This window comes from Diabrotica virgifera, chromosome 6 (genome assembly GCF_917563875.1).
Source record: "Diabrotica virgifera virgifera chromosome 6, PGI_DIABVI_V3a".
Taxonomy (NCBI): domain Eukaryota; kingdom Metazoa; phylum Arthropoda; class Insecta; order Coleoptera; family Chrysomelidae; genus Diabrotica; species Diabrotica virgifera.
Genome location: NC_065448.1, coordinates 38,308,651 through 38,331,014, shown reverse-complemented (window position 1 = coordinate 38,331,014; position 22,364 = coordinate 38,308,651). Strand labels below are relative to the sequence as shown.

The window sequence follows — 22,364 nt, the reverse complement described above, 5'->3', positions numbered from 1 at the left end:
CACAAATAAATTCATCAAGACATAAATCATATGATCTCATTTTCAACCGCCATTATGACATTTAGAAGTTTTACCAGCAGGTTTTACGTTTTTGCTCTTTGCGCAGAAATTGGCGCAGTTATTGTACAAGAATCTGTGCCTGACACAAATTCTTGTATCGTTTCTGATATCGTTTCTTGTATCTGTGTATGACACTATACATTTTTTTGACATATCAGAAACGATATTAGAAATGATACAAGAAAATGCATAGTGTCATACAGCCTTTAGGACCGTTGCTCTGGAACATCCTCTACAATGACATACTAGAAGAAGATCTAGGAGAGGGGACACAGGCTACAGCTTACGCGGATGACCTGGTCGTTCTAGTAGAGCACCGAAAACAGGCTTATTGGCTCCGTGCGTCTCCCCTCTACTTACAGTCACGTGACACGCTGTCAGATTTTGTAAGGACGTTTTAACATTGAGTCTTATGGGATTATTTTGTTAAACTTGAATATTTTATTTTGTAGTGATAATAACCGAATACAATTGTTAGAATTCATTAGTTATTAATTTATACTGTAATTTATAGTGCAACAAAAATATTTTCTTTTTCGTTAATAAAGATTTATTGACATAAACTGCGATAGTGAGGTTATGTATACAAAATCAAACTGATAATCAATATTGGAAAGTGAAGAATTTATATCAGATTAAGTGCGTTTTTATTTTGTGTTTATGTTAATACATAGTATCACTAGCGTGACACGGCATTTTTTTTTAAATATCTCATTTAAACATACACAAAGCGTCCTTATAAAATTTCAAAAAACCGCCACCATGAGCAGGTCGGTCGATTATGCTTTGACACTTTGTTAACGCTCGGAGCGAATAGTGAACACGGCGAATGCTGCACTGGAAAGGGTGAAAACATGGCTGAATGATCGAGAGTTGACACTCGCTATGCACAAAACAGAAGCCTTGATACTAAGAGGACCTAGAAACAAAGAGCACATCCCCTTCACCCTCGAAGGAGATAGAATAACGCTGGTAGAAAAGTTAGATACTTGGTAGTGATGCTGGACAGTAAGCAGATATTTAGCGAACATGTCAAATATGCTGCACATAAGGCAAAACAGAGCAACAGCACTGGCAATAATCATGCCTAATATAGGAGGCCCAGGTACAGTAAAGTATATTTAGTGAGTCAAAAATATTCACCAAATTGATTATTAAATTTATCGCAAAACAACAAAACTAGTAGGTAAAAATTATCAATACTAAAGGCTGTATGACACTATGCATTTTCTTGTATCATTTCTAATATCGTTTCTTGTATACATTTTCTTGTATAATTTTTTGTACGTACATTTGTGCCCTGTATGACACTATGCAAGTTCTACAAGAATCTGTGCCTGACACAAATTCTTGTATCGTTTCTGGTACCGTTTCTTGTATCTGTGTATGACACTGCATTTTTTTGACATATTAGAAATGATACAAGAAAATGTATAGCGTCATACAGCCATAATTAACACCGATAATTTAAATACGACCGTACGGTTTGGAATCTACCGAACAACTGTCGGAATGTTGTTAAACTCAAGAACTAAATAATTGTCCACATTCCATAGTTAATTTAAAAAACACACTAAACAAATAAAAAATAAGAAAACTCTTTACTAATCAATATCAAAGTGTAAACACAACGCGATTAGACAAATTCTAACCACATTCTGACACTCCCGATAATTACAGATACTTAACACAGCATACACGCTGTTAAAATTAGCGTGTATCAAAAAATCCAGTCAGAGTGCACGCTAAATAGTGACGTCACTGACTTGATAACGTTTAAGCGCTTAAACGCGCGTTTACCTAACGTTTTTATTTGGTACACGTTAGCGTGTACCTAGACACAGCGTGTTGGAAATGGAAAATTAAATTAAAAATGGTCCCCACTTAAATGGAAAACTTTATTTAACTTTTTTTTATTTTAGAACCCAATCTTCATAACCCAATAAGTCCCCATAATGCTCGAGTAACTGAAAATTTAGCATAATTTCCTCCCTTACTAGAAGATGCCTTTGGTGATTTTTCTAGTGATTTTATTATGCCGCGTCCTCACTGGTAAAAATTAGCGTCAAACCAGCTGTTCGTCGCAAATATTTACGTGCTCGAAGTGAATTGGGCTAGTGTGGACGTGTTCGTCGCATAAATCGGACGAAAGAATTTTCGACATACACAACGTACACGCTCCGTCGGTTTTCGAGCGAAGACCAAATGATTTGAGCACTGCGTCCTCACTGATAAAAATTTGCAGCGCAAATTCTTGCGACGAACCATTAGTTCAATACGCACTAAAAATTTACCAATGCGCGAGCGGCATTAGGTGTGAATCTGTCTTTTTAGTTTACTCCTCGTGGTTTAAAAACAAAGCATAGTTGGTAATATCCATTGACGTATGACATGACATACATCAAACATTTCACTTCAAAAAAAAAAGTTAAAAGGGCTTTTCATCGATTGTCGTTTGTTTCGAGCTTCTGTCATATGTTGTATAATCTGTGTATAATATTAATATACACGGATTATACGACATATGACAGAAGCTCGAAACAAATGACTGCGAATGAAAAGCCCGATAATATAAGGAGCATAAACCATATAAAAATAGCATAATGAAATGAGCATATTGAGTTTTATGTTTATGTTCTATTAATTTTGTTTTGTTTATATTACATATCTTTATTGTAAACTGAGCGATTTCACATTTTTGGTGTAAAATTATTATTGGGGTGCATAAAATCAAATGTAATGAAATGGAAGTCAAACAAGAATTTAGTGAGGAAAGGTGTAAAATAGAAATAGAGTATAATGACCTGGATGATGCTCTTCTGGATGGACTTAAATGTGAAATTAAGGATGAATCTAATAAGCAAAGTACCCAGCACACATATGATTCTTTTGACTTGAAAAAGTGTCCCATAAAAACTGAGATAGAACATGGAAATGAACTTAATCCATGTGAAGAAAACCAAGAAACTGAAAAAGGTTAGTAAGAAAATATTTAAGTACAGTGGAACCCCGATAAGTCGGCCCCCGATAACCCGGAAGTCCGGCTAACCCGGACCGATTTTCATCAGATAAACATTGTGATTTTCAATATTTTGTATTTTTCAATTTATTTGTGGCTTATTTCCCATCAAAATAGTTAATTATCAGACAAACCTTTCAACAATAAAAATGTATGTAATATAATATTTGAGAGATAATGTGTATGTGTGTAATTTGAACTATACGATATTAAAAATGACTCATAGCACACGCCGCAGAAACAACAGCCACCTGTCTGTAGTATCTATTCCTTTTTATTTCAAACTGTCAGCATTGTTTAGGAAAGACTATTTAAAAAATTCTTTTATAAACAATGGTCTTTAAGTTTCACTGTTCTTAAATAATAACATTACATCATTGTGACTATATTGTGTGTCTTGTATTGTTCGCTTCCATTTGCTTACGTTTGTGTTTGGTGTTTTTTTTTGGTAATTTTAATGAGAGGTACTGTGCATATTTATAAATATATTTCATGTTATTTCAATTCTAACGGAGTTTATCTGTAAGTATACCGTATTTTATTAATTTTTACCATATTCTCTGGCTATCTCGGATTTTCGATAACCCGGATCGGTGGCGGTCCCGATTAATCCGAGTTATCGAGGTTCCACTGTACTCCTATATTTAGAAGTAGTGTAAAGAGGAATGACTTTTTACCATGGAGTATAATTTTTATCCAAAATTAATAGTATATTGTACAACAAGAGAGAAAAAAGACATTTCTCACGAGCGCAGAAGTTTGTTGGCACGAGCCGAGGCACGAGGCGAGTGCCGCAAATCAAGCGAGAGAGAAATATGTCATTTTCTCTCGTGTTGTACACTACTTTTTCTATGGATGCGTTTTTGTCAAGAGTTCAAATTTCAAAACTAAATAATTTAGGTGCTTTTAGGTATATTACGAGTATATGCCTAAATTGAAATAAAATACATACTGGGTTGGGCTAAAGAATGGAACCAAGCAAATATCTTTGAAACGAAAAGAACAATCTTTTTGAAACTTTGCATGCAAGTACAGTGACGCAAAACGCATCTGTTGCTATACTTTTTGTTACTAGTTCACTTCCGGTTTCACCGGAAATACCCTTAACTTATTTATTTTAAATGGGACACCCTGTATATTTTTGCAGATTTTGAAAGAACTTATTATATTTAATTCATACATACCAAATTTAGAAGAAAAAAATAGTTAAAAAGTGTCTGTAGATCATTTTTTATATTAAAAATAAACGAGTACTATCGTCCATACTATAGACTAAAACTATTGTTGTATTTATTTGAATTTAGCATAGTAGGTAACTGTTACTGAACTAATTGACAGAAATAAGTTTTATTCAAAATGGTTCATTTAAGTGAAAGAGATCGCATTGAAATATTATATTGGTCATGGTGATCGTGTTAGAACTCATGACGAGGTGTGTAATATTTTTAATGAATTGAACGAAGTTATTAAACAAATATTGCAATTGATTTAGAGGAATCACCCCAAACTATCATTTTCAACATTTTAAATGATTTTTTTTTATTTTTATTATCGTTGGTCTAACGTAAATAAATTAACCTATTTTTTAACTGTAAAGAGATTTATTTCTTGTTTTAATAGTTTTTTCTTCCAAACTTGGTATTTATGAATTACAAATAAAAAGTTCTTTCAAAATCTGCAAAAATATACAGGGTGTCCCATTTAAAGTAAATAAGTTAAGGGTATTTCCGGTGAAACCGGAAGTGAACTAGTAACAAAAAGTATAGCAACAGATGCGTTTTGCGTCACTGTACTTGCATGCAAAGTTTCAAAAATATTGGTCTTTTCGTTTCAAAGATATTTGCTTGGTTCCATTCTTTAGCCCAACTCTGTATATACACATAGGTATTTAATATTCTTAATATTTATATACTTTATTTATTTAAAATTATAATTCACAGTTGAATGGTCTTAAAAGGTAATTTTTGATAAGTTTTGACAAGTTTGAACACATTTTATTTGACAATAATAATTGTGTTTGTATTGTGCATGTTACCATGGAAATGGCGATCCTATGTATGTAAACCGGCGGTGAACCCGTGAGAAAAAATATTTCTCACTGCAATGGCCGACTTTTCTCACTGCCTGAGAAATTGTTCGTTTTGAATGTATGTAAGTAGTGAGAGAAGTTGCACATTGTATAGCATCCATAGAAAAATTTCTTTTTCTTTTATATAGGCAGTACTGCCTGTTTTTCCTTGGGCATCCTATACTTCTTCTGATTAATAGTGACTTGCCCCTGGCTATTCTTACTATCCTTGATTGACATCCTGCTTATATGTTGATTCCACTCTTCTTTTCTGTTCTTTACCTAGGTATTTATATTGCCTACCCCACATATGCCGCAGATGTGTCTGATTTCCTCACTTCTTACCCTGTCCTGTAGTCCTTTTCCAACAATCCTTAAGAACTTCATTTCGTTGGTCTCTAGATGTCTTTGTGTTTTGCTTGTATCTGGTCTTGTTTTGGCCGTATAACTCGTACTGGTCTAATAACTGACTTATACAGGGTGTTTGGTAAAGAATGGGCCATAACTTAACCTTAGATTCCTGAGATTAAAATAGATCGATTTAAGCTAACTTACCTTAGTACAAAAGTTGATAATAACCGAAATACAGGGTATCAAAGTTAAACTTTTATTTTATTTATTTTTGAATATTTCCTGACAGGAATGGGACAACAACACGAAATTTGGTAAGTGGTGCTGGCATTGCACAATCTATACTCCGTCTACCGAACAGACGGAGTAATCAAGTGAATAAATCATAATATTTCTTGAAAATACCTTAACGCACGGCCTTGACATAATGCTGATAATACCAATTACTGAATACCTTGTTATCGGTATTGTGTAGAAGGTCGTGCGTTAAGGTATTTTGAAGAAATATTGTGATTTATTCAGGTGATTACTCCGTCTGTTGGGTAGACAGAGTATAGTAAACTAAATTATGTTAAACAAACGTTTCTGGCTACTACCAGAGGCATACGACGGGGGAACGTGAATGGTTGACCCTTCCCAAATTCTATGCCGCTGGTGGAATTGCTATTTTAGTTAAATTTTTGAATTCTCCAATACTTTCTATGAAAATAATATACTCTTCATTGGTAACGATAAAGTCATTAGTTTTCGATATATTTGAAGTTAAAAATGAAAAGGCACACTTATTTTGATTAATGTATTCTCGAAATAACTCGAAAACTAATGACTTTATCGTTACGAATGAAGAGTATATTATTTACATAGAAAATATTGGAGAATCTAAAAATTATGCTAAAATAGCAGTTTCATGAGTGGCGTAGAATTTGGGAAGGGTCAACCATTCACTTTCCCCTGTCGTACGCCTCTGGTAGTAGCCAGAAACGATTATTTAACAAAATTTAGTAGGGTGTACAGTGCCTACACTTTCTGCCAAGTATCACACGAATATGTCAAATTATTTTAAAGTATTCTTTTTTTAAAATAATTTATTCTGTATTTAAAACTTTAATTATTTATTTATTTATTTATTTATTTATATAAGGTTACAACCATTTACAAAAAAAACAATAGATTAAAATATAGATTACATAAGATTGCATTAAGAACTATGTGTGCCCGGTACTATAAAACTATTTGACATATCCTTATGGTACTTGGCAGAAAGTGTAGGTACTGTACACCCTACTAAATTATGTTAAATAATCGTTTGTGGTTAATACCAGAGGCGTACGACAGGGGAAAGTGAATGGTTGACCCTTCCCAAATTCTACACCACTAATGAAACTGCTATTTTAGCATAATTTTTAGATTCTCCAATACTTTATATGCAAATAATACATTCATTCGTAACGATAGTCACTAGTTTTCGAGATATTTGAAGTTAAAATTGAAAAGGCACACTTATTTTGATTAATGTATTATGCCTCTTCATTTTTAGCTTCAAATATCTCAAAAACTAATGGCATTATCGTTACGAATGAGAAGTATGTTATTTACATAGAAAGTATTGGAGAATCAAAAAATTGCACAAAAATAGAAATTCCGCCAGTGGCATAGAATTTGGGAAGGGTCAACCATTCACATTCCCCAATAAATATTATAGAAGTCGAATCTGTAGAACCTCCACTATCCTTCAGAAGGCAGCTAATTAGTCATAAATTTATGGCTAAAGCCATATCCAAAGAAGCCAGCTATCTTCGTAACCTTCACGACCTCACTGTCCTGGTACTCACCCATCCATATTGGTATTCAAAAGCAACTTCACTCCTAGTAAACAGCTACACCACAATGGCACAAATCTCTAACTCCCTGTCAATCAATAAAACTATACCTATCTACACCGAACCTCCCCATCTTTTCTTTTCAAAACATTTAAAAACATACTACCTGGATCCAAAAGAAAACTTTCTAGAAACCATTAATGAAAGATGGCCTGAACACCAATACATATATACTGACGGATCCAAGTTGAATGGAAAAGTAGGCTGTGCTTTTTATGACGCAAACTCTTCCCAATATTACAAGTTCAAGCTACCAGATGAGTGTTCCATATATACCGCTGAAACAATTGCCATATCAAAAACATTTAGTCCAGTCCAGAAACACAGAATCATGTTATATTCTCTGACAGTAAAAGTGAAGTTGACCGAATAACAAACCTGAAATCATCGAAAAACCTTACTAACATAGAGGCAGAAATGTTAAAACTGAACTTTGAAGCAACAAAACAAAGGAAAACAATAACTGTAGTGTGGATTAAAGGACACTCAGGAATAAAAGGTAATGATGTAGTAGATACACTAGCCAAATCAGCCACTGACACAATCTAACCACCAATATTGTTCCATCTACAGATCTTACCTCCAAGTTTACTTCATCAGTGACAGGGCTTAACTATCTCAGCCACCAAAATAACATACCATCAAAAAGCTGGTTTCATGGATTAACAGAATATATATATATATATATATATATATATATATATATATATATATATATATATATATATATATATATATATATATATATATTGATACATGTATCCATGTGACTTCCAAAGTAGATTCTCGTAATACGTTGTTACTTCATATATACCGTTATGACTTCCGATTTCGGAAGTCACAACGTTTTGCCTATATTTTTACGAATTTGGCTACTAGATGGTATCAGAAGGCTTATATTAAAAATTTCGCTGGAAGTCATATCGTATCTAACATACTCATAAGATCAGATTTTAGTTCGACGGTATATCACCAGCGCTAGTGTCGCTCCCGTGCTACTATACAGGTTATGTACACAACGCGTAGCGTCTTCCGTATACCACACCGCTCGGTGTGACTTCCGTTTTTTGGCAACCCTGTGTAACGGTTTCCAGACATTTATCTGTTGTAGATTCGCGGTCCTAATCGTACTTAGTGTTTTGTGTGCCTTTTGTTTTTAAACATGAATAATAGCAGATCTGCTTTACTTTTAAAGTTAGCCTTAAATGAAGGTACAATAAGTGATTATATATCTCTATAATTATATATTTTCTGTACTTATTTCAATCTATAATATTTACTTACCTATTTACTTATATAAATTCATTTTTCTCGTGTTTTTGTTTACTTCCTTTTTTACAATGAACTTCTAATTTAATCTACACTCACCGGCACGAAAAACGGGCACCCTAAAAAAATGGGTAATTTTTGATGTCTCGTATCTCCCAAACCTGTTGTCCGATTTAAATTTTTTTTAATATGTTATAGCCTTATTATTTAACAATATAGCTATGATAACATTGTTGATAGACAGGTAAGTTTTCATTGTATACCGGGTGTACCAATCAAACTGGGTTTTTTTCTCAATTTTCACAACACCCTGTGGAATATTCTAGCCTTTATAAAATATTTAAATTAAAGCCTAACTATAGCTCCAGGTTTTATTAACATTCTGTTTTTTTATTCATTCGCTTGCGTTGGATAATAAAAAAGTTAAGGACTTTAACAACTAGCCATGTTCTTTATCGATACAGGTGTTTCTAAATATAAGTGCGACAAATTTTAAGGGGTAATTTCTGCATGAAAAAATAATGATCGTTTGGCAAAATATTTTATATTTGCAAGCATTTGCGGACATAGCTTTATCAAGTAAACGATCATTATTTTTTCATGCAGAATTACCCCTTAAAGTTTGTCGCACTTATTTAGAAACACCATGTATTGATAAAGAACATGTTTAATTGTTAAAGTCCCTAACTTTTTTATTATCCAACATAAGCGAATGAATAACAAACAGAACATTAAGAAAACCTGGGGCTATAGTTGGGTTTTAATTTCAATATTGTATAAAGGCTAGAATATTCCACAGAGTGTTGTGAAAATTGAAAAAAAAACCAGTTTGATTGGTACGCCCAGTATACAATGATAATTTACCTGTCTAGAAACAATATTATTACAGCGATATAGTTAAAGAATAAGGCTATAACATATTAAAGAAATACTTAAATCGGAGAATAGGTTTAGGAGATACGAGCCATCAAAAATGACCCATTTTTTTGGGGTGCCCGTTTTTCGTGCCGGTGAATGTATCTATTAAATAATCTAAATTATTTTTAAAAATCTTATTAAAAGCTTAAATACAAGAAATGTAGGTAAATGTTCTCATTTAACGAAATTTCCGAAAATTGTGTATTTTTTTGACCCAAGTAGGCTGAAAAATCGATTTTATAGTTATTGTTATTTCGAAAGTAATAAAACGTGTAAAAATTACAAAAAAATTGAATGTACAATTACAATTGAATGGAATTAAATACACGATAAAATGAATCAAGAGCGATAAAAAGTTTAAAGTAATAAATTCTAGTAATAATATAAAATACAGTAAACTCTCTCCTAAGGGGGTAGGCGCAAAATCTCTGTCCAATGCTATTTAAATACATTTATTTTTTTCGAATCCTGAGAAAACTAATAAATATTTTTTAAAACATACACCCAGAATGAAAGATAACATTATTACGGGGGACCGAAAGTCCCTTAGAATAAAAAAAAGTTTCTTTTGAATGAAATATTCAAAATTAAAAATCACACTAACTTTTCTCTTTTTTTTTTATCATCCCATTATCTTTATTAAAATAAACATATATTAGGTATATAAGTTATTAAAATAAACATTATATAAGTTTTCAGGGACTTTCTGCCCTCGGTAATAATGTAAGCTTCCATTCTGCGTTTAAATTTTTCAAAAATACTTATTAGTTTTCTCAGAATTCGAAAAAAATTAATGCATTTAATTAGCACTGGACTAAGATTTTGCGCCTATCCCCAACGAGCACCTCCTCTATACGGACGGTATTTAAAACAAAATTCATTTGCCGATATACTGAGCCTGTACTCTTCCGGACAATCCCTTAAAATGATGTGTACCTAAATGAAAAAAAAAATACATAGATATTTTTTCCAAATATTTTAGAATACAAAACTACAATATTTATATTTTATTATTTCAAATTAACACAGAGATGACAACGAGTGATATTTGATAACTCTACCTTATCAGCAGTAGGTAATAAAAATCTGGTTCTAGTGTGGGATCCGTCATTAAAATATTTTGTGTGTCGGTCATTAAAAGAAATATGACACCATAACGCGTTGCTCTAATAATACTTTAACATTGATAGTTATTATGTTGTGACTAAAAATGTTAACGGAATGTCTGCTTGGCAAAAGAAAACATCGGCACAATATCAATTTTCTTCTTTGATATGTTACCTATGTGTATGCCAAATTTCATGTCAATCTTAAGTGGTTTTTTAAAATTTATGGGTTTTGCAATATTTTACCGTCAGCGAACGGACTAATAGAAGAGGATCCGATATAAGGCCGATCTGCATCGATCTATTTAATGGATAACAATAATTATTGGATATGTAATTTAGTATGTTAACAATTATAAAAAACAAGGGGTGCATGATCTAATTTTCTTCTGACTATAATCAATTAATAATTAATAAATGACTTTTATCTACTCTATGTCATATTATAATATATAAATTTTTAGTTTGTGAAAACTGTCATTATAGATAGCAGTGCTTTAAAGTAAGCATGAAGTAACAATGTATTTTAAATGGGATTTACTTTTTCTCACTGTTTTTGACACACTTTCATATAATTAAATATTCTTTCTTAACTTTCGCGTTTCATGGTGATGACATCTTCTTTTTCTTCAAGTGCCATCTCCGCGAAGGAGGTCGGCAATCATCATAGCTATTCGGACCTTGGAGACGGCTGCTCTGAAAAGTTCGTTTGATGTACATCCGTACCATTCTCTCAGGTTGCGCAACCACGATATTCTGCGTCTCCCTATGCTTCTTTTTCCTTGAATCTTTCCCTGCATAATGAGTTGGAGCAAGTTGTATCTCTCTCCACGTGTAATATGTCCGAGATATTCCAATTTTCTGGTTTTAATTGTATTTAAGACTTCCATTTCTTTTTTAACTTTTCTCAGAACCTCTTTGTTTGTGACGTGTTATGTCCATGATATTTTTAGAATTCTTCTATATACCCACATCTCGAATGATTCCAGTTTTTTCATTGATGCCGCATTCAAGGTCCAAGCTTCCATTCCGTAAAACAGAGTCGAGAAAACGTAGCACCTAGCCAACCTTATTCTTAGCTCTAACCTTAGATCTCTTGTGCAGAGCACAAGAGAGGTGATGACATAATGAGCAATAAATTACAAAAAAAAAGTTTGACAGTTTTGTGGTTTGAAAGAAATTAGAATTTTTATATGTCACAGTTCTAAGAATTGTAGAATAGAAATGAATTCCAGTGACGAAGAGTTACAGTATTTTTATTTGTTTATCGTAGATAAAATATTGTATGAAATTGTGCGTGAAGTACTTTTTGCGAACTTACGCGATGTATAGCACTCACTCCGTTTCATAAATAACTATTTTCATATATTAAAAAAAAAATGTTTCGACCCGGGTAGATATTATTCCAGATTTTCAGATTTGGGCACAGAGTTGGATTGTTGGGGCATATATGGAGAGCAGGTAGCGCAACAACTATAAACTCAATTTTACAATGGAGACCCGGAGTTAGAAGGAGACGCGGAGGAACTAGAATAAATGGTTACAGGAATTAAAGGAAGATTTATATAGGGCAGGAATTAGAGACCAGCAGAAAAACAAAAGAGGATAGAAAGAAATGGAGAAGCATAGTCAATAGTATCGAGTAGCAGATTGGGAAAAATCTGCTCGAAAAAGATGGATCTAGATAGCTTTTTAGCGGGTAATCCCCACCTGGAGGGTTTAGCCATTTAATTTTTTATTACATATTATTATTGGTACATCAAAAATTAAAAGGACGGTGCCTGTAATAAAATCTAAAATATTAAAATTTTCTATAAGTTCAAATTTATTTATTAACATTTTTGATATAATTTTCATAAATAAATGACTTACTATTAACACTTTTTTAATTAATTCCAATAAATCCATTTTACAGCAATAATAATATATTAGTATTTTTGTTAAAATAAATATCAATCATATTATCATAAATAACACAGGTTTACAAAAAAAAAACTAAATTTCGGACAATTTGACGAAACCATATGACAAGGGGGTTTTTGGAGTGGCTGATCACAAATCCGGGGTCTGCTCACCTCTATCGCGTCAGATAAAGGTCATTTCAAGGTCAAATCAAGATAAATCGACAGTCGCTCTGAAAAAGTATATTAGGGGGTTCTTGGGGTCGCTGAAGATGAATCCGGAGTCTGCTGACCTCTATCTCGTCTAGTTCAACGTCATTTTAAGGTCAAATCAACATAAATTGACACAATTGCTCTGAAAGTATAGGGAGTTTTGGGGTCGCTGATCATGAAAACTGCGGTCCGTTGAGCTCTACTACGTCATGTAAAGGTCATTTCAAGTTCAAATCAGGAGGAGTTAACAAAATTGATTTGACCTTGAAATGGCCTTTACCTGACGTGGTTGAGCTCAACGGGCCCCAGTTTTGTGATCAGGGACCCCAAAAACACCCTAATATACTTTTTCACAGCGATTGTGTTGATTTATCTTGATTTGACCTCGAAATGACCTTCAGCTACACGTGATAGAGGTCAGCGGATCCGGGATTCGTTATAAGCGACCCCAAAACCCTCCTAATATACTTTTTCAGAGCGACTGTCGATTTATCTTGATTTGTCCTTGAAATAACCTTTACCTGACGTGATAGAGGTTAGCGAACCCCGGATTCGTAACCAGCGACCCCAAAAACCCCCCTAGTCATATGGTTTCGTCAAATAGTCCGAAATGCATTTTTTTGTAAACCTGTATAATCAAAAGAATATCAATATTTTAATTTAAATAGACAACTTTAAAACACAGACAACTGTATTCACAGTAAAAGTTTCAAAAGATCACACATTACGCTCAAAATAGGAGGTAAATCTAGCAGACGAGTCGTTGTGACTTCCAAAATATGACAACACCGCTGGAAGTGACAACGCGCCTTGAACTACCCTATATATGGAAGCCATAACGTATGCTGTACGCTTCGGTATATACGTATATATATACAAAATTTATTTTGGTAAATCCTTTCCCCTCAATAGGTAGACCCATTTTATAAGCCCCCCTTTTACCAAATACACAATTTTTAAAAAATAATTCCTAGTAGAAAAGGTGGAAGTCGGACAGCCTCTTCTGTATACCGGAAGTCACAACTTAACGTGCATCAATATATATATATATATATATATATATATATATATATATATAATCGATAACCCTTCTACCCTAAGGTGTTGGGTATAAAGTCTAAAATAAAGTCTGTTTTTATGCTTCGTACACAAACTTCCTCCAATCCTTCTTATTTCTTGCCATTTTCTTCGCTTGTTCTTTAGTGACTCCTCTTTTGTCTAGGATGGCAGCGATTTCATCGTCCCAGGTCTTCATGGGCCTGCCCCTCGGTCTTTTCAGGTTTCTTCTCGCTTCCCACACTTGTTTTACTGGCCTTCCTTTATCCATCCTAACCATGTGGCCGTACCATCTTAACTGGGCTGCTTCGATTTTGTTCTCTATTGGTTGGACTTTAAGGCGTTCTCTTATTTCCTCATTCCGTATCCTGTCCATCCTGGTCACACCTAGTACTCTTCTTAAATACTTCATTTCCATGCTTTGCAGTTTGTTCTTTAGTCTGGTGGTGAGCGTCCAGCTTTCACATCCAAATGTTAGGATAGGTACGAAAACTGTGTTGTAGATTGTTATCTTGGCTTTTTGGGATACTTCCTTTTTCGATAGAAATGTGCTCTTAATTGCATGGTATATGCGGGCTGCGCTTGCTATTCTGTTGTTTATCTCAGTATCGTGTGCACCCCTACTCTCTATTTGAACTCCCAGGTATTTGAAAGTTTCAACTTGTTCTAGGGTGTCGTTATTGATTTTAATTTTTGTACGTTTATCTGTTTTCCCACATATCATGACCTTAGTTTTACTTTCGTTAATCCTCAGATTACGTTTTTCAAGTTTATCCCTCCATATTTGGAGGTTTCTCTGTAGTGCGGCCTCATCTCTTCCAAACACAACGAGATCATCTGCAAATGCACATTCTGCTATCTGTATCATTTCGAGATTTCTATGTCCAACATATATTTTCGATGTTTCTTCTCTGGTTTCCTTCATTACATCATCTAGAACAATATTGAACAAGATGGGGCCTAGTACACCTCCTTGTCTTAAGCCATCATTAACTATAAACTCGTCCGATTCCATATTATCTGTTCTTACTCTATTTCTTGTGTTTTTGTATAGGCTCATAATAGCTTTTCTGAGTTTAGTGTCTACTTCCCTGTTCATTAGGCTTTTGTCGATTTCTATCCTTGGTGTTCTGTCAAATGCTTTTTCTAGATCTATAAAAGCTTGGTGTAGTTCTGTGCTTGTATTTCGCGTATTTTGTATTAGCTGCTTGAGTGTGAAAATATGGTCATGAATGCTTCTTCCCTTCCTGAATCCGCTTTGTGACTGTTCCAGTTTGTGGTCCACTTCTTGTAATAATTTTTTCTCTAGTACTCGTTCGTAGACTTTGGAAGGAATACTCAGGAGGGTTATACCTCTATAATTACTGCAGTCTCGTCTGTCTCCTTTTTTGAAAATGGGTAAAATAATCCCCACTTCCCAGTCTTTTGGGATCTTACTCTCATTCCATGCTTTATTGCAAACTTTTCTGAGCATTTCATTTCCATTTTCTCCCATATTTTTTAGCATTTCTGCGGATATCTTATCATAGCCAGCTGCCTTTCCTCTTTTAAGCTTACATATTATTTCTTTTATTTCATCTGTTGTTATTTCGGTTTGATTTTGGTTTTCAAGTGCATTTTCTTCGGTGTTATCTGATTTATTATTGAAGTCTTCTTGGGTCAAGAGGTTTTCAAAATATTCTCTCCATCTGTTTATGATGCTTTCGTTCTCGCAGAGAATGTGACCATTTTCATTTTTAATTTGTTTTGGTGTTTGTTGTACCTTCTCTGCTCTTAAACTTCTCAGGGTTTTGTAAAATAATTTTTGATTAGTGTGGTAGTCTTTCTCCATTTTATTGCCAAAGTCCTCCCAGCTCTTCTTTTTCGCTTCCATAACCATGTCTTTTACTTTTGCCCTCTGCTGTTTATATTTTTGATAGCTTTCTGGGCTCTGCTTCCCTAGGTACTTCTTCCACGCTAACTTTTTTAATTTGACCTCTTCTTTTATTTCATTACTCCACCAATTTGTGCACTTCTTGTTTTTATTAATTATAGTCATTCCGCAGACTTGCTTGCCTCCATCTAGGAGTGCTTCTTTAAGTTTTTGCCAAGTTTCTTCTAAGTCATAGTTCTGGTTTAAATGCTTTTGAAGACTATTGTTTACATAGTTTTTGTATTTCTGTGCTATTTTCTTATCTGTTAGCTTATATGACTTAATAGCTGCGTTTGTGAGATTTTTTGGGGTTTTGTCTCTTTTTTTCAGTTTCCTTTGAGTTAGTTTTTGTTCGTTTCCTATACTTGTTCGGGACACTACCAAGTAATGGTCGCTATATATTTCTGCTCCCCTTCGCACTCTGACATCTTTAATATATTGTCTTAAAGATCTGTTCACCAATACATAATCAATAATAGATCTTTCTCCTCTGCTTTTAACTTCTCTGGTGAATTTATGCACATCTTTATGCTGAAAAAACGAATTCATTATTAAAAGATCATTCTCTCTGCAAAAGTCTATAATACGTTCTCCATTATTATTTCTTGTTAGTTCTCCATATTGCCCTAGTACATCCGAGGAGTCGTTGTCTTTTATGCCTACTCTACCATTAAGATCTCCCATTACTATTGTGTTCCCTTCTGCGCTGTCTATAATCTCTGTCGCCTTTTCCCAAAAAATGTCCTTGGTCTTCGCTCTTTCGGTATCATTTGGTCCGTATATGACAAATATGTTAAGTAGCTTCTTCTCATCGGTTGTCATCCTTATTTTCAGGATCCTTTCGGTGATACATTCCCAATCCTTAATGCTGCTAGTCAAGTTTTTATTGATTAAACAACCAACCCCTTCACTTGCTCTTTCTAATTGCGATACTCCGCTGAGGATTAAAAAATGGCCATTTTCCAGAAACTGTGTGCTCTTGCCCTTTCTTTTTGTCTCTGTTATACCTAGTATGTCTATTCGAGCCTTATCAAATTCTTCTGCAAGTTCTGTCTCCTTACCGTTGAGACCTCTTACGTTCCAAGTTCCTATTGTCCATCCTTCGGGTAATTTGGTCTTTTCAGTTGCAGTTGTTTCTATACGTTTGATCTTGTTGTTTGCAGCTGTTCTGTGTATTTGTAAGCATTTCTCATCATTCTTACAGTTTAAGTTTCTATCCTGATCGTTGCATATTGCTTTATTTCTACTCGTGTCCTTGTTCATTGCCTGTTCCATTATCGTTTTTCCATTGGCGCTTTTTATTAGTTTTTTGATTTTTCTATCTTATCTTCTTTATTATTCCATTTCCATTCTTCATTATTTACCCAGAGTTTATTTGTACCAATTTTTACCTCATTACCTTTATCTCTCTCTTCTCGTGCGATCATTCGGATAGTTTTTTGTATTTCTCTTTCTCTCATTGTGGTGTCATTGTTGATATATATTTTTTCTTCCTTGTAATTTTTTAGCTTGGACTTATTCTTCATGACTTTGATTTTGTCTTCCTGGTCTTCTAGTTCAATCAGACAGGTTTTTGTTCCCAACTTGTATGCATTTTTTATTTTGACCTCAATTTCCATATGTTCTTTGAACAAATTCAGCATCGCCTCTTTTATTGCTCCTTGTTCATAGGTGTCTATTGTTAATCCATTCATTACTACGTTGTTCTTCCTCCGTTGTTTTTCCATAAATTCCATATTTTCCTTTATTTCTTTCAATTCCTCTTTGATTTCCTTGTTTTCTTGTTTAAGGTGTTTGTTCTCGTTCTTCAACTTTCGGTTATCTTCAATGAGCTGTTCTATTGCTTCTTTACTGCTCTTTTGGTCTTTCTTTATCTCTGTGACATCGTTTGACAATTTACTCATCATTTCAATTATGGTATCTAGTTTTGATTCGTACTTTTTTTGTGGTGAATTCGTTGAAAGCTTTCTGCTCTTCGCGTGCTCTTCTCTTTCCTCATTTTCGTTGTCCCCCTCTCTCATTTTTCTTTTTGTACCTTCGTCCGTTGTCGAGCTATCACTCTCATAACCTTTTCCTTTCTCCAAAAACTTTTTCATTATTATTCGGCGCCAAGCACTGCTTTCCACCTCAAAAGTGCGGAGAAAGCAGTGCCTACCGTTTATTTACTTTGTTACAATTAAATTAAAATTGAATTAAAAATTAAAACATTGTCACCTGGGATATTTTGCTCACAGTGGCAACGTCGCAAATAAATCGGCCGAGACTTCGCTCTCTCGTTTGTCTGTTATCGCTCTTATCTGTTAACCTTATGGATTTGTTTTGGTTAATTTTGTATAGTTTTTTCGCCGACTCACCTTTTAGAATCCCAGTTTTTTGCACTACTGATTAGTTTTTGCCTTGGTTTTGCACTCCTTATACTTTGGTTATTTGTTTCTCGTTGAAATTCCCGATAAATCGGGTTAATTGCAGCCGAAAAATAACAAGGTATTTGTCTACTCGCTACCGTGTTGCCGCCATATCCAAAGAAGCCAGCTATCTTCGTAACCTTCACGACCTCACTGTCCTGGTACTCACCCATCCATATTGGTATTCAAAAGCAACTTCACTCCTAGTAAACAGCTACACCACAATGGCACAAATCTCTAACTCCCTGTCAATCAATAAAACTATACCTATCTACACCGAACCTCCCCATCTTTTCTTTTCAAAACATTTAAAAACATACTACCTGGATCCAAAAGAAAACTTTCTAGAAACCATTAATGGAAGATGGCCTGAACACCAATACATATATACTGACGGATCCAAGTTGAATGGAAAAGTAGGCTGTGCTTTTTATGACGCAAACTCTTCCCAATATTACAAGTTCAAGCTACCAGATGAGTGTTCCATATATACCGCTGAAACAATTGCCATATCAAAAACATTTAGTCCAGTCCAGAAACACAGAATCATGTTATATTCTCTGACAGTAAAAGTGAAGTTGACCGAATAACAAACCTGAAATCATCGAAAAACCTTACTAACATAGAGGCAGAAATGTTAAAACTGAACTTTGAAGCAACAAAACAAAGGAAAACAATAACTGTAGTGTGGATTAAAGGACACTCAGGAATAAAAGGTAATGATGTAGTAGATACACTAGCCAAATCAGCCACTGACACAATCTAACCACCAATATTGTTCCATCTACAGATCTTACCTCCAAGTTTACTTCATCAGTGACAGGGCTTAACTATCTCAGCCACCAAAATAACATACCATCAAAAAGCTGGTTTCATGGATTAACAGAACGGAACTTTATTGTTACAATAAACAGAATAAGATCTAATCATGCTATGACTTCTTTGTACAAATATAAAATAGGACTGGATGAAAGCCCATATTGTCTATGCGGAGAAGTTGGTGATATGAACCATGTAATCCTAGAATGTTCAAGAAATAAGAAGAGCATTGAATCATTTTTCGAAGATATGGTAAAGCTCAAATTCTGCTTGCCAACCAATCTAAATTGTATAATTTTTAGTAATAATATTAACTTATATCAATGTTTGTATAATCATTTAATTCGTTGCAAAATGAAATTGTAAAAAACTAACATTGATGCATTAATTGTAAAAAACTAATTCTGCTATACAAAATATTACTGTAAGTGTGTTCACGAAAAAATTAACATAAAAAAAAATAAATAAAATATACACGCACTGGCACAAAATTCCGCCACCCAAAATTTTTGATTAAGTTTGACAATCTATAACTTTCTTATTTATGCTCGGATTTTCAAGATTCTTGCATCAGTTTGTAGGTACATGTATTGATATCATTTGTTATTATTCCGGTAACAAAAATTTTTTGCTTAGATTTTTTTTTTTTTTTATTAACTCCATTGAGTACAACAATCTGCCCATTGGGCATTAAGCATTTGTTATGGTAAAAAATATAGACATGTAGAGAGTTACTCCAGTGAGTAACCTCTACAATTCTAAAACTAAAATTTTATCAGTCTGAATACACTTTTGATTACGTTCAGTTGGTTAAGTCGGACGGCAGTTGCCGTTTTAGTCTACGCACTTCAAAGACGTCCCGCACATTTAATTGTCTGGCAAACGCATTAGGATGCACTAACACTCGTTCAAAGTATTTAACACTAAAACGTTGTATGGCTTCTTTCACGGATTCTAGGGGGATGTCGTGTTGAATCACCTCGTTGGATACATAGTATGGCGCATTGACTATGGAACGCAGCACCTTGTTTTGAAATCTCTGTAAGATGTTTGTATTGGAGACGCTAACAGTGCCCCATAGCTGAATCCCATAAGTCCATATGGGCTTGAGGATGGACTTGTAGAGTAAAATTTTGTTATCCAGAGATAGTTTGGAATTGCGTCCAATGAGCCAATACATATTTCTCAATTTAAGTCCAAGCTGTTTTCGTTTTGTAAAAATATGTTTTTTCCAAGTAAGGCGGCGGTCCAAGTGCATGCCAAGATATTTGGCGTCCTCGGATTGAGGAATTAGACAATTATCAATATATACAGGGGGGCATGTTTCTCTGCGTAGCGTGAATGTTACATGTAATGATTTAGTTCCATTAGATTTGATGCGCCATACTTTCATCCATTGCTGAATTCTATTTAGGTTTGATTGAAGATTCCTTGATGCTGTTGTTGGATCTGTGTGGGATGCCAGGATAGCAGTGTCGTCTGCATACGTTGCAACTGTAGTTGTACTAGATGTTGGAATGTCCGCTGTGTATAAAAGATACAGAATTGGGCCGAGAACGCTGCCTTGTGGGATGCCTGAGTGAATGGGATATATCTTGGTGTGCTCGGTACCGTGCTTCACAAGGAAGTGTCTATTTTCTATGTAGGATTTTAAGAGCTGGAAGTGAGGATAGGGTTGGAGCTTCTTTAATTTTATTTGTAGCCCTATGTGCCATACCTTGTCAAAAGCCTGAGGTATGTCAAGGAAAGCAGCAGAACAGTATCTTTTGGAGTTAAAATCCTTGTTTATTTGGTTGACTAGCCTATGCACTTGTTCTATGGTTCCGTGTTTGTCTCGGAAACCGAATTGGTGTTCTGGAATTATTTTATTTTCGTCTATTATCGTTTTCAACCTTTTTACGTACATTTTTTCAAAGACTTTGTTAATCATAGGCAAAAGGCTTATAGGCCGGTATGAAGATGCATTTTCCGGTCTTTTTCCTGGTTTAAGGATCATTAGGATTTGTGCCACTTTCCATGAACTAGGGAAGTACTTTAGGCGCAGAATTGCATTAAATATAAAGGTGATTAGTTTTATGCACTTATCCGAGACTTCTTTTAGAATCTTGCCAGAGATTAGGTCAAATCCAGGGGCTTTTTTGATGTTGATTTCATCTATTATTGTTTGTTTTACTTGGTTGACTGTAAATTTCGTGTGGGGCAGATCCATTTGAAACGGTGCTGTTAGGAATCTGGTTAATTCTGTTTCTTCCTCTGTAGATACTGTAGAAGGGTATGGCGTAAATACTTTTTGAAGGTGCTTGCCAAAAAGATCAGCTTTTTCTTTGTCGTTCCTAGCCCAGGTGTTTGCCTCATCTTTGATTGGTGGGTTATGCTGTTGGGGCCGTTTGAGCTTTTTCGTGGCTTTCCAGAGTGAATAATCTGTAGCTTCAGTTGGTGTTAAATTTTCTAAATATTCTTGTATTCCATGGTTTTCTTCTTCATGGATTAATTCCTTTAATTCCTTTGTTGCTTTGTTAAGTTTTTTCTTATTTTCTGCCGTTCTTGACTGTTGCCAATTTTTACGTAATTGTCGTTTATCTAAAATTTTTTGTTTAATTGTGGGAGACACATTATTTCTGTTTGGAGATGGTTCGTAGCTGGGAGTCGCGTACCATGCAGCAATTTGTATGCTTTCTGTAAGTTTATCTACAGCTGATTCAAGTTCGAGTTCATTTTTCAAGGACAGATTTAGTGAGATCAGGCTGTCTAGTTTTTCTCTAAATTGGGACCAGTTAGTCTTGGTGTTATGCAAAGTTGGTTGATGTTCTTTGTTTAAGATTTTTTCGGAGATTGTTATTATAAAGGGTGAGTGGTCTGATGATAAATCAAAGCATGATTCAGCTTTACATTTTTTGGTATCGATGCCTTTTGTGATGCAGAAGTCAACGACATCAGGTATTTTGTTTAAATCAGACGGCCAATAAGTTGGTTCGCCAGTAGAAATTTGTTGCAGGTTATTTTCTACCATTGCTTTAGCTAATTCTCTGCCTCTTGGTGTTGTTAGTCTAGAACCCCACATCGGATGTTTTGAATTATAATCTCCACCTGCAATGAATTTGTTCCCTAGAGTGTTAAAATATTTTAGGAAATGTTCTTTTTTAACGACATGTTTAGGTGGGCAGTATAAGGCAGATATTGTTATTGGGCCGTGTGCTTCCTCAATTGTTAAGCTGGTTGCTTGCAGGTAGTCTTTGTTATATTTTTCCATTTCGGAGTGTTTAATAGAATCACGTATAATCATGGCGCTTCCACCGTGAGCTCTACCGTCTGGGTGATTTGTATAATACAACTTGTAGTTGGGAATCCGCATGTAGTGTTTTTCTGTAAAGTGTGTCTCAGAAATTA

The 22,364-nt window shown here is 34.4% G+C and overlaps 1 protein-coding gene across 2 annotated transcripts in view; it reads left to right on the top strand.

Annotated features, from left to right (window-relative positions):
* Positions 1-2,500: 2,500 nt before the first annotated feature.
* Positions 2,501-22,364, top strand: part of LOC126886868 (zinc finger protein 664-like) — a 93,384-nt gene continuing 73,520 nt past the window's right edge. For both annotated transcript variants that reach the window (XM_050653989.1, XM_050653988.1), the window contains exon 1: positions 2,501-3,036. In XM_050653989.1, coding sequence (XP_050509946.1) covers positions 2,805-3,036 — 232 coding nt within the window. In that variant the 5' untranslated portion in view covers positions 2,501-2,804. The remainder of the gene's footprint in view (positions 3,037-22,364) is intronic.